At 61.4% G+C, this 15,971-nt stretch overlaps 1 protein-coding gene across 1 annotated transcript in view; it reads left to right on the plus strand.

Annotated features, from left to right (window-relative positions):
- Positions 1 to 15,171, plus strand: part of SYT7 (synaptotagmin 7) — a 30,698-nt gene extending 15,527 nt beyond the window's left edge. The window contains exons 4-13 of the mRNA XM_065684040.1: positions 1,578 to 1,709; positions 2,263 to 2,478; positions 5,613 to 6,005; positions 8,006 to 8,131; positions 10,599 to 10,734; positions 11,182 to 11,452; positions 11,834 to 12,003; positions 12,684 to 12,798; positions 12,890 to 13,089; positions 14,290 to 15,171. Of these exons, the coding sequence (XP_065540112.1) occupies positions 1,578 to 1,709; positions 2,263 to 2,478; positions 5,613 to 6,005; positions 8,006 to 8,131; positions 10,599 to 10,734; positions 11,182 to 11,452; positions 11,834 to 12,003; positions 12,684 to 12,798; positions 12,890 to 13,089; positions 14,290 to 14,394 (1,864 nt within the window). The 3' untranslated portion in view covers positions 14,395 to 15,171. The remainder of the gene's footprint in view (positions 1 to 1,577; positions 1,710 to 2,262; positions 2,479 to 5,612; positions 6,006 to 8,005; positions 8,132 to 10,598; positions 10,735 to 11,181; positions 11,453 to 11,833; positions 12,004 to 12,683; positions 12,799 to 12,889; positions 13,090 to 14,289) is intronic.
- The last annotated feature ends 800 nt before the right edge of the window (positions 15,172 to 15,971 follow it).

Below are 15,971 nucleotides of genomic sequence, written 5' to 3' on the forward strand. Positions count from 1 at the left end.
GCATGGTTGGCACAGCTCTGCAGACCACAGGCAACAGGGATGTGGCTGGGATAGGTGGTGGGAGATGAGGCATCTCATAGCACTGCGTACGGAGTGAGGCAGGGTGTTGGCAGCCAAGGGGGGCTCTCCCAGGCACCCCAGCTCCGGCTCTGCCCCCTGAACCCCTCTGGCATCCCACAGGGCTCTTGGGAAGAGCCAGGGATGGACAACCAGGAGGAAATAGCCTGTGACTGGAGCAAGACTGCTGCAACCCCCTCCCTTGCTGGCCTGGTCTGCCCAGGGTGTTATTGGGGTGCAAGCATCTGGGGCTACCTTGGCCACCTCTCCATTGGGCACAGTCTGGTCAGTGGCTCCTGGCCACAGTGGGGACTGGAGGAGGAGGCACATCCCCTCCTGATGCCATGGCTCATGGGGCTCTCCATCCCCAGCTCCAATGGGTTCCATCAACCCAGAGCCACTGTTGGACATCAACGGGGACTGGGCAAGACCCCAGCATCAGTGAGGAGCTGCTGGGCTCCACAGCCCCCAGCACACAGCTATAGTGGGATGCTGTGGGTCGCTTGCTGGAGCCAGGAGGTTCAGGCTTGGTGCTGGCAATGGTCTGGTTTGGAAGGAGGGGACCCGGAGGGGTCTCCAACATGCAGCAGCAGCATGGTTAACCAAGCAATGTGCGCTTCCAGGACCTGGCTGCTGAGGAGGCGAGGACACACAGACATGTGTGATGGGGACACACAGACACGTGTGATGGGGACACACAGACACATGCGATGGGGACACACAGACACACATGTGATGGGAACACACGTGATGAGAACACATAGACATGCATGATGAGGACACATAGACACGCATGACAAGGACACACAGGCACATGTACCACGGACACACAGACGTGTGATGGATGAACACAGACACACACGATGAGGACACACAGACACGTGTGATGAGGACATACAGACACATGTGCTGGGGGCACACAGACACGTGTGATGGGGACACACGTGATGAGAACACATAGATATGCATTATGAGGGCACATAGCCACATGTACCAAGGACACACAGACACATGTACCAAGCACAAATAGACACACGTGATGGAGACACACAGACACACATGACGAGGACACAGACACATGTACCAGGGACACACAGACATATGTGATGGAGACACACAGACACGTGTGATGAGAACAAAGACACACATGATAAGGACCCATAGACACACGTACCAAGGACCCATAGACACATGTACCAAGGACACACAGACACGTGCTCATCACACCGCGCTCACCAGCACCTCTCTAACCCCGCACCATCCTTCTCTCCTCCCCAGCCAATGGAGCCGCCCGCTCCTGTCTCTCCACAGCTCTTCCCTGCTCCATGCCTCCATCCATCCATCTCTCCTCCTGTGTGTGTGTGCGTGTTGACGGCCGAGGGGTGGGCAGCCCCGTGTCTCTCCGCAGGATCCCGGCGCTCCGGGGCTTGAGGGCTGCTTTTCCTTCCCTCTCACAGGAATTCAGCTTCTTTCTCTTGTATTTCCCTTTTTCTCTCCGCCCTGGTCTCCGGCCGCTGTAGCGATCTAGACAGAGACTTTTGGAATAACAATGACAACACAGTGCAGCAGAAATGGAGCTCCTACCCTCCCAAGGAGTTTATACTAAACATTTCACCTTACGCCCCGTACGGTGACCCGCGCCTTTCCCTCAAGTGAGTCTCTCCTTACCTGGTTTGCTCCGTGTAGTGAGTATATGGGCAGCACCCACTCGCCTTCCTCCTCCTCCTCCTCTTCCTCCTTCCTTCCTCCTTCTCCCGGGCTCCCCGCACGCCACCCATGGGCAGCCCCATGGAGACGAGCAACCCCTCCTTCCCGCTGGGTCCCCCCATCATCCTCTCCGCCGCGGCACAGGATGGGGTTGCGCGTTGGGGGCACCCCCTCGGTGGCGGGGACGGGTCCCCCCCGGGGCTGGGCTGCCGGCGAGCGGGACCCTCCCCCCGAGCCCTCCCCCTGCCCCTTTACGTTGGATGGTTCTGCCGAGGCCCCCGCGCACCCCCCAGCCAGGACCCCTTTTCTTTTGCAGTGCTGATGTCTCTCTTTCTCTCTCTGTCTGTCTGTCCGTCTCTTGTCCGTCTGTCCCCCCTTTCCGGCTCTCTCCCTTGTAACCCCTTGATCCCTATCAAACGGCTCCTTCTTTCTTATGTCCATCCGTCTGGCTTCCTTCCTTGTCTGTCCTGGGGGGGTCTGGCCGCCGGCCCGGCCCAGTGGCTCTCTGTTATCAGGGGCCAAGCTGACGGCATCGGCCGCGGCGGGGTTGGCGGGGGACCGCGACGGCCGCCCTGGGGACAAGCAGCGGCTCGGCGAGGACGGCCTGAGGAGCAGCATCTCTGCCCACAGCGAGCCCGGCGCGGGGAAGGCAGCGCGAGGCCGCTGGCACACGGTGCAGAGCCACTTGGCCGCAGGGAAGCTCAGCCTGTCCAAGTGAGTGAGCACGCACCCGGCACGGAGCCCCCCCACACACACACCTCCACCGACAGCGTGCTTGGATGGGGGTCACCGGGAGTCACCGCAGTTGAGGAGCTGCCCGTGCCCCTGCCTGGGGTTTGGCACGGTTTTGGCTGCAGAGAAGCGCCTTTGGGTGCTGTTCCCGGTGTGTTTCCAGCGCCGAGGGTGGCTTTGTTCAGTGCCGCTCCGTGTCCCCAGTGAGGTTCCCTTGGAGCGTCATCGTGGTGATGGCCCAAAGGCAGGAGCTGCAATCCCATCTCCCCATCCCTAGGATGTGGCCGTCACCAGCCTCTTCCCTGACCCATGAGACCCGGCGCCGGCATCTCATTTGCGGCTCCACAGCCCGATACTGGCAGATAGGTTGGGAATATGGTGGTTTATCAGATTTAGGGGAAAACCAGAGCTTTGGCAGTGGCAAACCTGGGTGAGGGTCTTGGTGAGACCCTCCATTGCTGGCAGTGACCATGGGTGATTGATCTGGCTGTGGGCTCCATCCTGCATTCTGTCTCTGCTCTGGTTCCCTGGTTCCGATGCTCCTGGTGGGTCCCGGCACCCTCAGAGAGCTCAGTGATGATGGCAAAGGCGCTGCTGTTCCTCATTCCCAATGGCTTCTTCCAGCCTTGTTGGTAGGGAGAAAACCTTTTCAAAGGGGAAAGGCCGCTCCTGATGTCTTGGTCAAACCCCAACTGCCTCCTGGAGCCCCAGAGGTTGGTGTCCCCCCTGTTGGGAGCTGCAGTACCTGTTTGGAGTGATGCTGGTGTGGGGATGGGCTCTGTTCTCCTGGCTCCAGAGCCTGGAGGGGTTGGGAGCTGGACAGGCGGATGCTGGATGGACGAGGCTGTACCTCATAGGCAGCAAGGGCAGAGTTAACGGGAAATGGAAGCCACCAGAGGAGCATCCTCCTGCCTTTCAGTGTCTCTTTTGTACAGAGCTTTTGGGTTTACGGGTGTTCACGGGGGGTCAGCTGCTGTGACCCTCCTCTGGTACCGGGGACACCCAGATGGGTGCAGGAGGGTGTGCAGGCAGAGTGCAGGAGGGTGCAGGATGGGTGCAGGATGGGTGCAGGAGGGTGTGCAGGCAGAGTAGAGGCAGGGCGTGCAGGGGATGTGGGCAGGGGGTACAGGCAGAGGGTACAGGCAAGGTACACAGGCAGGGTATGAAGGATGCAGGCAGGGTATGAAGGGTACAGGCAGGGTAGGCAGGGTACAGGCAGGGTGCAGGCAGGTTGTACAGACACGATGTGCAGGGTACACAGGCAGGGTGTACAGAATACAGGCAGGGTGTGAAGGGTGAAGGCAGGTTGTACAGACAGGGTGTGCAGGGTACAGGCGGGGTGTACAGAATACAGGCTGGGTGTGAAGGGTACAGGCAGGATGCAGGCAGGTTGTACAGGTAGGGTGTGCAAGGTGCAGGCATGCTAAAGGCAGGGTAAAGGCAGGTTGCACAGGGTGCAGGCAGGTTGTACAGGTAGGGTGTGCAAGGTGCAGGCATGCTAAAGGCAGGGTAAAGGCAGGTTGCACAGGGTGCAGGCAGGATGTACAGCACGCAAGAAAGGTATACAGAGTACAAGCAGGGTGCAGGCAGGTTGTGCGGTGTGCAGGCAAGGTTTTACAGGGTGCAGGCAGGGTGTGCAGCGTGCAGGCAGAATGTGCAGCGTGCAGGCAGGATGTGCAGCATGCAGGCAGGGTATGAAGGGTACAAGCAGGGTGCGCAGGGTACCTGCGGGGTGTGCAGGGTGCAGGCAGGATGTGCAGCATGTAGGCAGGGGACGCAGGGTACGAGCAGGGTGTGCAGGGTACCTACAGTGTGTGCAGGGTGCAGGCAGGGTGCAGGCAGGGTGTGCTGCCGCCTGGCACAGTGCTGGCAGGAGCTCGCGCCTCCGGCTGGCTCGGGGCCGAGAGGAGCCAGATTTAGTTTCCTGTGAGTGAGAGGTTGTAAATGGAACTAATTTGGGATTTGGGAGGAAAGCAAAAGGAGGTCGGCGGCAGGCGCAGTGGGGGGACGCACGGAGCAGCGCCCGGGCAGTGCCCCGCTGCCTTCAGCCCTTCCATGGGGCTGGATCCATCCCAGCTCTCAGCTCCTCTCACTCCCCCTCCCTCCTCTCTCCCTTTCTCTCCCCTTTCGCTCTTTCTTCCCCTCTATTTTTTATGTTGTAAGCTCTTTATCCTGCCCCCCCCCCCCCCCCGCCGGCCCCCCGCTGCTGGCAATGCGCGACCGCACAGCTTCACCACCATGCAGGGGACTGCGGTTTGCTCCGTGGCTGTTGCTGGAGGTGGGGCCAGGCCTGGTGTGGTCCTGAGAGCTTTGGCCAGGCTGGATGGACCCTCCTTGGTCTCACAGCCACGAGCTTTGCAGGCTGCTGTGGGCATCAGCACCTTGCCTGGCTGCATGGGCCACGCCACGCATGTGCTGCATGGCCAGCGATGGGCACCGCCGCTTCCCGTGCCTGCTATTCCCTTTCCAACAACCAGATGAACCCGTTCCACGCAGGGCTGGGCATCCCTGCTCTCCCAGTCCCACTGGGGCCGCGTCTGCATCACCCCCATCCCACCGTTGGAGCACTGGGAGCGTGGCTGGACCCTAACGGGGTCCCTCACCGCTGGGGAGCTGGCTGATTCGTCCCCACCACGGGTGGCTCGACCCTCTCCATCACTGTGGAACCCCATTTGGCACAGTCCCATGGGATGGGTGATGCTGAGACCCAGCGGGTGCTGGGCTGGGAGGGATGGAGATGGGGATGGGGATGGCAGCACGTGAGCGGGCGCCACGGGACTCGCCTTCCACGCAGCAGCCTAATTACTCAGCTGGCAGATGAGGTCGCCCGGCGCGCTGGGAAGGTGCCTGCTGCTGCACGGCAGGCACGGGAGAGGGAGGGCACCCAGCACCATCACCCCCATCACCAGCGACATGGCAGCGGTGCGACAGCGCCGGGCCAGCGGCGAGCCGGGGCGCAGGGGCAGAGGAACCGGTGGCTGCATCCGCTGGGCGCTGCCGGAGCGCTCCCTGCGCTGGGGCATCTTCTCTCTAACTCTCTTCTTTTCCTTCCTCCAATTCTACCCCTTCACCTTCTTCTCCTTTCTCTCCTCTCCTCTGCCCTTCCTCTCCCTAAGTTTCGAGGACTCCACCTTGTCCACAGCCACTACCCTTGAGTATATCCCCACCTCAGCAGGCGACCCCAAATGCCAGAGGCCCCGCACGCTCATGCGCCAGCAAAGTCTGCAGCAGCCCCTCAGCCAGCACCAGCGCTCCAACCACAGCCAGCCCACCACCAGCCAGAGCCTGGGCCACCTCCAGGCTCACAGCGGCTCCTCGGCCGGCACCGGCACCGGCACCGGCACCGGCACCGGCACCGCCCGGGGCTCCCGCGGGGGCCAGGCGCGCCCCGGCATCGCCGCCGGCTCCAAGCACCAGACGGCCGGCGGCCGGAGCCGCTCCAATCCCGGCAGCTGGGACCATGTGGTGGGGCAGATCCGCAACCGCGGCTTGGACATGAAGTCCTTCCTGTAAGTGTGCGCTCTTCTGCTCTCCCCTTGGCTGGCTCCTTTGCTCTTGGCTTTGCTCTCTCCATTGCTCTGTCCTTTGCTTTCTCTTTCGCTCTCTCATTTGCCCTCTCCATGGCTCTCTCCCTGGCATTCTCCTCTGCTCCCTGTTCTGCTCCCCTTCACATTCTTCTCTCTCCTCTGCTCTCCCCATTGCTCTCCCTTCTCATCACCCCTCTCCACTTCCTTCTCTTCCTCTCCTCTTCTCTCTCTTCTTCCTTCTCTTCCTTTGCCTCTCCTTCTCCTCCTTTTCCTCCTCCTTTCCTTCTCCTCCTTCTCCTTCTCCTTCTCTTTCTCCTCCTTCTCCTTCTCCTTCTCCTTCTCCTTCTCTTTCTCCTCCTTCTCCTTCTCTTCTTCTCTTTCTCTTCTCCTTCTCTCCTTCTCTTTCTCTTCTCCTTCTCCTTCTCTTTCTCTTCTCCTCCTTCTCCTTCTCTTCTCCTTCTCCTCCTTCTCCTTCTCCTCTCTGCTGCATTCTCCTCTGCTCTCTCCTCTGCTCAGCCAGCTCCTCCTCAGGGAACCACTACCCACAGCCATCGAGAAGAGCCAGCTCCCACCATCCCCATCCCAGCTCACCCACCCTGGGGGCTCAGGGATAGACCCCTCACCCTCCCCAGCTTCCTTTGCCCTCTGGCTTTGCTGCCCATCACTCTCCATGTAGATGCTCAGATCTCCTTTGGTCCCCAGGGAGTGCAGGGGTGTTCCAGCCCATGGGACAACCTCTGGTGTGGTCCCCAAGGAGTGACATTGCCCCAGGGAGGAATGGGGGGGGTCAGCCATAGTGGTGGTGACCCCCATGCAGGGGTGAGCATCTGTTCAGCCCCGATATCGAGCTGCCGCAGTCGTGTGGTCTTTAATCTGGCTTAACCCTATCTCCTGTATCAGCGCTGCCTCTCAGCCCTCAAGCACTGAGGGCTAATCTGAGTCCCGTGCTGTGACCATATCCCAGCACATGACACTGTCACTCCTCCATGGAGACACCACCCCCCCCCCCCCCCCAGCCTCCATCCTCCCCAAGGTCCTCCTGCTCCCCCTTGGCCTCTGTTTGCCACCCAGAGCTCCAGGAAGGGCAATGCTGAGGTGCTGGATGCACTTCCCACAGGCTCGTAGTGCTCAGGGTAGGGGACACAGGTCTGATCCTGCTCAGTGCAGCACCTTCTGCATCAGGGTTAGGTGGGAAATGCCCTAAGAGACACGAATTTGGCTGCCTACCCCACTCCTGCCTTCACAGGCAGCAATGGAGAGGCTGAACCCCCCCATCCATCCTCACCACCAGCCAGCCAGTGCCCCCCAACTCTTCCCAATGCCAGCTCTGCCCTCTCCCACAAGAGGCCCCATTTGCCAGCTTCCCAATGTGATGTGGCTCATTCGCCATCCCAAGGGCCGCATTCCCCCTGTTTCCTGGTGCTGGATCCCAGCCTTTATTGCTGGGATGGGAGGAAGAGCCGCAGAGCTGCAATGTACCAACCCAGCGTGCCACTTCCCAGTGGAGGAGCTGCTTCCATTCACCAGAGCTGCTTCCCAAAGCTTTCACTTTGCTTTTGCTCTTTATCCTGCTATCACCATGGCATAAACGTGGTTACAGGCCCGGGGAGGCTGTGCCAGCAGTGCCAGAGACGGGCAAAGAGCCTCAGCCATGGCACTGCCATCTCCTCCTCCCTGGAAGGATGCTGGCACCTCGCTCCTGTTGCTCTACCCCTTAGCCCCAGCCCCTCTGGACATCATCTTCCCCCCCTCGGCTTGGACCAGTGGAGGAGAAGGGTGGTGGTGGTACCCAAGTGTCCCAGGAGCTGGCACCTTTCTCCCCACAGCCCTCTGTGCCCATCACCTCCAGCGGGCAGAGCCGGGGTCCCTTTGCCATCGGGGGACCTCGGTGCTCCAGCGGCTCCTGCCTGTTCTCTGCCTGATGCTGTGTTCTCCTCTTTCTCTTTCTCTCTCTCCCGCTGCCTGCGGGGATGCCTGGGCAGGGAAGGCCGGATGGTGGTGTTATCCCTGGTTTTGGGACTCTCAGAGCAAGATGACTTTGCCAATATCCCCGACCTGCAACCCGCTGGGACGCAGCCGAACCAGCCGAACGCTCAGGGGGACAAGAGGTATGAGCGAGGACGAGGGCAGTCCCGCAGGAGGAGACCAGGGCCTCACGCAGGGTGGAGGAGGAGGAGGAGGAGGAGGCTGGCCTCGTGGAGCGCCAAGGTTGGAGCGGCACAGGGTGGCCCCAGCGGGCACCGCCACGTCTGCAGCTCTCGCCCGCCGGCACCCGCGGTTCTGCCTTTGGAGCAGCGGCACCGAGAGGAACCCCCCCCCCCCCACCCCAATCCCTTCCTCCTCTCTCCCTGCCCTTCCCCTCCTGCCGTCCCCACCTCCAGCCCTCCCATCCCGGCTGCATGCTGGGGGGGGGCACACCTCGGGAGCAGGGACGCACGGATGGGATGCCCCCGCTGGTGCCGCATCCCATCCTCACGCATGGCTGGTCCATCGCGCCGTTTGCAGCCCGGTGTGGGGCTGGCAGCACCGTGAGGGATGTGCGGACATCCCTGCAGTGGCTTGTGCTCATCCCTTAGAGCCCCAGTGCTCAACCAAGGGCAGAGCAAGCGCAACAGGCTGGGGGGGGGGGGGACGGACACGCGTTACCCCCCTTTTTCCTCCAAGCAAGCTGCGCCTCCGCCTGCTCCTGCCTTCTCGGGGTGCCAAAGGCTCAGCACCACATCTGGCACCGGCACCGGCAGGAGCAGAGGGGCCCTGCGCTGCCGGGAGCGGGTGTTAATCCCCTCTCGGGAGCGGGGAGGAGGTGTGAAGCCGGCGGGTTCTGCCTCCCCGTGTGCTCGCCGTGGTGATGAACTGGCACCGTTCTCGCCCAGCGCCTATTTTTAACCCTGCACCCGCTTGGTTTCGCTCCATCTTTTAGCACTTCCCTTTACCGGCGCCGCGCTGCGCAGACGGGCCCGTGCTGGCTGCCCTGTGCTGGGTGATGGGGATGGGGGACCCTGCGTGGCAGTGGGGGCCGCAGCAAGACCCTGCTCCCTGCTTCCACCAGCTCGCTGAACCCAAAGCCCCATCCCGGCGCATGCATGGCCTCCACATCCATCCCCTGCTCCCTATTCCCCTGGATCCCATGGGACATGGGGGGCTCAGCCAGCATTGGCTTCATCCTCTGCTCCTTCCTGCCCACCCGGCGCTGCCGACCCCCGGCTCTTCCACCCCAAAACGTCTCCTCCATCCCTAGTTCTCAGCTTCTTCCTTCCAGCCCATTCCCGGCGGCTCCAGCCCGGCTCCAGCGCGGCTCCTGTCCCGGAGACCAACCAGCCTCTCTCTGTCCGTCCACCTCCCCGCTCCTCTCTCCCCATTCCCTCCCTGCAGGCCAGCAGCGGATGATGCTTCTCCTCCTTCTCTTGCTCTTTCCTTGCTCTTTCTCTCTTGCTGTCCTCGACCTCCGCTGGCACATGGTGCCCTCACCCCGGCACCCACCGCTCCACCGGCGCCTCTCGCCCAGCGGCTCCCACCACCAGCTCCTCTGCTTCCATTTTCCCTCTGGTTTTAACCTGGTTTTACCTCCCCAGCTGCCTCGGGCTCTCCGGTCCTCCCTTGGTGCCGTCCCAGCGGCGCGGCTGAACCGCGTGCGTGTGTGAGAGGGCGGCCACCCCTTTGCTGCCATCCCCATCACCCCCAGGGCCCCCTTCTGCATCTCCATCAGTGTGTGTGTGTGTGTGTGTGTGTCTGCGTGTGCTTGGCATGTCCCAGTGGCATGATGGTGGCTTTGTGACCCTGTGGGGCCGTGCTGGGGCTGTGTATATCCCAGCATCATGCCTCGGCTCGGGATGGTGCGGTGTGGGGTGCTGTCCGTGTGCACGTACCCCCCCCTCTGCATCGTGGGGCCGCTCAGTGCTGCCCATCCCTGTTGTCCCTGCGCAGCGTGGCCTTGGTGGGTGCCTCCGTTGCTGCTCTGTCTGTGTGCTCCTGGCTCTCCACCTTCCCTCTGGGATGTTCCCTCCCTGGCACCGTGTCCATCATCCCGCACCCAGCCAGGAGCCGCTGCCACGGCCCCTCCAGACCTGGTCTCTAGAGCCAGGGCAGTGGTCCTGGCTGTGGGGCACAGGGGGGCTCTATGGCAGAGGGACAAGGGGTGGTTGGCACCGGGTGCTGAGCGCACAGCACAGCATGAAGCACCCATGTGTCAGCTACACTGGACCTCACCAGGGTGGAAATGGGCCGTGTGAAGTGCAGACAGGGACTGGGGGGCCACATGGCTGAGCGGCTGCCCCAGTATCACCATGGGTTCTGCTGATGCTGGGGGAGACACGGGCACCGTGGGACCTTCTGTTGTGCTCTGAGGTGATGTGTGTAGGTCTTAGGGCACGAGCTGGCAGCAGCACAGGCAGAACCAGCTGCCTGCACCATCCAGGATGTGGGGATGCTGGTGGCACGCAGCCGCCGGTGCCGGGTATCCCTGCATCCCAGCCCTGCATCCCAGCCCGGGCGCAGCACCTGCTGGGAGACGGATCTCGCTGTCTCACCCTCGGCTCTCGGCCCCTCTCCTCTGAGCCCCTGCCTCTCTTTCCCCAGGTTACCGGCCGGTGGCAAGGCGGTGACCACGGCACCGGTGCCAGGGCAGCCACCACATGATGAGTCCGACCGCAAGACGGAGCCTCGCTCCTCCGTCTCCGACCTGGTCAACTCCCTGACCAGCGAGATGCTCATGGTGGGTGATGGGGAGTGATGGGGACAGGCTCCCCATGGCTGGTAGCCCTGGCTGGGTACCATATGGGTGTCTCCTTGCGTCCCTCTGGCTCTTCCCTGTGCCCACCCGATGCCATAAGCAGTGGCACGTCCCTGTCACAACCGAGGTGTGATGCAGCCATCCCCCCCCGGGCCAGGCATGATGAAGCAGTGATGGAGATGTGAGGGATGGCTGTCAGGAGGAATTTGGCTAATTGGCACTTCCCATCCTTGGGATGTGTGGCACGGAGCCAGGAGTCATCCAAAGTGATGCTGGTGACAGGGAGCTGGTTGAGAAGCTGATGCCCAGTGACAGCTCGCAGGGTTGGAGCTTGGGGGCTGGTGTAGAGGGGCAGAAATGGGGGGACAAAGATGTGCAAACCCCACTGGTGCTCCCCAGGAGCTCATCGCCCTTCTCCCCTTGCCACAGCTCTCTCCGGGCTCCGAGGACGACGAGGCCCACGATGGCATCAGCCGGGAGAACCTGGGCCGCATCCAGTTCAGCGTCGGCTACAACTTCCAGGAGTCCACCCTGACCGTGAAGATCATGAAGGCGCAGGAGCTGCCGGCCAAGGACTTCAGCGGCACCAGCGACCCCTTTGTCAAGATCTACCTGCTCCCCGACAAGAAGCACAAGCTGGAGACCAAGGTGAAGCGGAAGAACCTCAACCCGCATTGGAATGAGACCTTCCTCTTCGAAGGTAGGGGTTGGGATGGGCTGGAGTGGACTAGGATGGGAGCAGGGCGGTGGTGGAACCCTATTCCCTCCCTCCTTGGCTGGATCCACTCAGCTTGAGCCACCAACATGATGGCTATCATTGATGAGTTGGGTTGGCCAAGCTGTCAAGGCCACATTGGAGGTGTTTGCTCTGCATAGAAGGGACGTGTGGGGGGGCTCCTTCTTCTCCCACCAAGCACCCATGGGTGGGTGCGTGCATGGTAATTAATCCACCACCGCTCATGCCATGGTCTGCTCCCTCGTGTCAACATCTCCCCATCAACACAAAGAAGAGCAGCGCCCGCATCGGGTGCTCATTGGCATGACCATGATGGCTCTTCCTCCTCTTCCATCTCTGGCCCAGGGTTCCCCTACGAGAAGGTGGTGCAGCGGGTGCTGTACCTCCAGGTCCTGGACTACGACCGCTTCAGCCGCAACGACCCCATAGGGGAGGTGTCCATCCCCCTCAACAAGGTGGATCTCACCCAGATGCAGACCTTCTGGAAGGACCTGAAGCCCTGCAGTGATGGCAGTGTAAGGCCCTGCTCCCCCTCCAAAACATGGGGACAGTCCTCAAGGGGAGGCTCCCTCCTGTTCCTGGGGTGTCCCAATGGGACCAGCACCCTCACGCTACCCCAATGGGGACTTTTTGGCCTCCTGAGGAGGTTCGGTGTCCATTGAAGAGGTTTCTCATCCCACATCGTTATTTTAAGTTGCCAGAGCATCTCATTTTGGGTCAAACCAAACTATTTTGGCTAGATCTAGAACAGTCCAGAGCATCTCATTTTGGGTCAAATCAAGCCATTTTGGCTAGATCCAAAATAGGCCAGAGCGTCACATTTTGGGTCAAACCAAGCCTTTTTGGCTAGATCTAGAATAGTCCAGAGCGTATCATTTTGGGTCAAAACCAGCCATTTAGGCTAGATCTAGAATAGTCCAGAGCGTCTCATTTTGGGTCAAAATCAGCTGTTTTGAGTAGATCTAAACCGAAAGTTGCCTCCAGCAAGACCACAAAATGTCCCAGTGGGAATGGCCCCGTTTCCTCCTGCCCTGACTTTCTCTGTGGCCCCAAAGCCCCCACCTTGGGACAGCTCCGGAAGGGGGAGCACCCTGCTCCTACAGTGGGACATGGGGGCTTTGGGTGCCCTCTCAAGGCTCGGGCCGGGTGCTGCGGTGAGGAGCACCCAACCTAAGGGCCTCTGTGGGTCCCACAGGGGAGCCGTGGGGAGCTGCTTCTGTCGCTGTGCTACAACCCCTCCGCCAACTCCATCGTGGTGAACATCATCAAAGCACGGAACCTCAAAGCCATGGACATCGGGGGCACGTCAGGTACGAGCTGCCCCCCTCCTCGTGTTGGGTACCATTGCCTCGTGCCAGGCCAGGGCTGAGAGCATCTCCTGTTGTGTCCCCCCCTCTCCAGACCCCTACGTGAAGGTGTGGCTGATGTACAAGGACAAGCGGGTGGAGAAGAAGAAGACGGTGGTGATGAAACGGTGCCTGAACCCCGTCTTCAACGAGTCCTTCGCCTTCGACATCCCCACGGAGCGGCTGCGCGAGACCACCATCGTCATCACCGTCATGGACAAGGACAGGCTGAGCCGCAACGATGTCATTGGCAAGGTGGGTCCCACGGCACCGGCGTGGGGTGGAGGGTCCTGTACAAGGGTGGCAGATGGGGGACAACTGGGTCCCTGCTTGGTGGTGTCAACTCAAGCTGAAGAAGAAGGTGGAGTGTGGTGGGGTTCCCTTGTGTTGGTTTTGCATGGCCATGGTGTGTGGTGGCAAGGACTCATCTGGCATGAAGGGGGTCGGAACTGGATGATCTGAGGGTCCTTTCCAACCCAAACCATTCCATGGTTCTAGGAGCATTGAGATGATGGGGATCCATCCAACATGGATGGAGTTCCATGCCCATAGCATGTGCCTCCATCCAACATAGGTGGAACCCCATGCCCATAACCTGTGCCTCCATCCCACATAGGTGGAACCCCATGCCCATAGCCTGTGCCACGGTGAGCTTCAACCTGCTTAAGTCTACTTATAGCAAGGCACAAATTAAAGCCTCCTATGGCTCCTGTGTGCTATGGTAGGTCCACCACCAGACAGACCCCAACCTCCATCCACACACCGGGATTACCCACCACTTCCCAAAGACAGGAAGGGAGGAATTCCCCCCCTCCTCTGGACTTGATGTAGTTAAACTCATTTTGCTCACTGCTCCTTGGAGTAGTGATGGCAAAAGAGAGCTGATGATCCCCCAATGCAGTGCTGTCATCAAGGAAACGTGGAGATTGGGATGAACCTAGGAAGGGCGGGGGGATGGAATGGTGGGATGCTGGAGATGGACAGGAGTGTCCCCAGTGGGAACATCACTGGTGGCATGAGCATGACTGTGCCATCAGGATGGATGGATGATGGGTGGATGGATGGATGGATGGGTAGATGGATGGATGGGTAGATGGGTGGATGGATGGATGGGTAGATGGGTGGATGGATGGATGGGTAGATGGACAGCCAGTGCCCATGATGCCACCACATTGCATTAAGCTGCTGGGAGCACTGCAGCATCAGAGCAACACAGTGATGCTGATGGTGAGGCCCATGCCCTGGCCACCCCACCATAGCCGGTAGTGGGCTGATCACACCTGATGGCACACTTAGCAGCAAATCCTTCTCCGGGGAGGCCTTGGTGCACATGGCTTTCCATGTTGCCATATGGAAAACTGATGGATAAACACAGCCACACACTCAGGGAGCAGGATGGGATTGGAGGCTCCCGTAGCGGAGCCATGGGTCCAAGTCCTTTCTGTCCCCCCCCAGATCTACCTGTCCTGGAAGAGCGGCCCCGGGGAGGTGAAGCACTGGAAGGACATGATCGCCCGTCCCCGGCAGGCAGTGGCGCAGTGGCACCAGCTGAAGGCCTGAGCACCCCCCCGCCCAGGACTACGGGGCCGGGGGTCCCCCCCCTTCCCAGCACCCATCACCCCTCCTCAGGGCTCCCAGCCGGGGGGGAGCTGAGGCACCAGCAGGACAGCACCCGGCTCGTGGGGACCCTGCGGTAGGAGGGGGATGGAGCCCACCAGCCCCTTTGCTTTCACCTCATCCCGGCACTGGGGTACCCAGGACCCCCCCTCCCCAGCCTGGAGATGGGTGCCAGACCCCCCCCCCCTCCCCATCCCCATCCCACCGCTGGGCAGGACTTCAATGAGTGCTTCCAGCCCCGCTCCCTGGGAGCCCCTCTGCCCCTTCCCAGCCTCATCCCCCCCGCCTCCCATTGCAGGGGGCCAGGCAAGAGGGGTCCCCCCCTTCCCTTCACCCTCCAGCTCAATAGAACCTCTCCGAGCCGTCAGCGTCGCCTGAGTGGGGCCATGGAGCCCTCCCCTTCCATTGCCCTTCCTCATCCCCACCGTTCTCCCCAAGCCCCCTGCTGGGGTGGGATGGGGAAGGGGTGGGGGGGGCACCCATGGGAGGGGGTATCCCCCATTGCCAGGCCAGGCGCAGGCTCCTGGGATCGGAAGCCATGACACAGTTCGATAGCCAAAGCGGGCTCGTTTGTGCACTGCCTTTAGCTGGGTTTGATGCTTTACCTCCGTCCACGGGCTCGGTGGGAGCAGGAGGTTGAGAACCCCATCCTGGGGCTCACCCCGCTGCGTGGGGACCCCCCCTCCCCACCATCCTGCCCCCAACCCAGCTTTCACCCCACGTTACCCCCACCCCAGGCTTGTCCCCATAGGGCTGGGCAGGGGACTGGCCTCAATGGATGTGGTGGTACCCACAAAGGGATGCTGAGCCCCAGAGCATCCCCTTCCAGCCGGGCTGACCCCCATGAGCCCTGTGCCCAGCACTGGGGTCCCTGGGGATAAGGGACGGAGCAAGTGCCATTGTCCCCATCCTGGGCAGGTGGCATTCCTTGGGTCAGCCAGCCTGGCAGGAGCAGTGCCAGCATCTCCCTGTCAGCTCCCATTGGGATTCATGTGCCAGATCCCTGCCAGCTCCCTGGGGCTGAGCCTATGGGACCCTCCTGGGAGCCCCGTGGGGTGCAGGGTTTGGGGGTGACAACGGTGTCACCCTGTGGTGGTGGGCTCCCCATGGTGGACATGGGTGCTGGCAGGACCCCAGCAGCACTGGGTATGATGTGACAGCACCCACAGCAGCAGGAGGGGAGAGGTGGGTGCTGTCACCTCCGCAGCCATCTCAGGTAGGGCACAGCCACCCATGGGCACCCAGAGCGAGCCCATTGTCCCAGAGCCACCTCTCCTGGACAGGGAGGACCCCAATCCTCAGTCTTCCCATGCCCCTCCAAAGGCACCCATGGGGAGGGCACTGATCTGCCCCTCCTTGGGTACCACCGAGGCCACATCTGGGGTGCTGCCAACAGCCAGGAGCCTGGTTACAGACCATGAGAGTGCTTCACCCCATCCCCATCACCCTTGCATCACAGTGGGGCCCAGCACCCAGCGCCACCCCACCAGGCACAGGGTGATGGAGGGGGGCACCCACTG

This window comes from Lathamus discolor, chromosome 6 (assembly GCF_037157495.1).
Source record: "Lathamus discolor isolate bLatDis1 chromosome 6, bLatDis1.hap1, whole genome shotgun sequence".
NCBI lineage: Eukaryota > Metazoa > Chordata > Aves > Psittaciformes > Psittacidae > Lathamus > Lathamus discolor.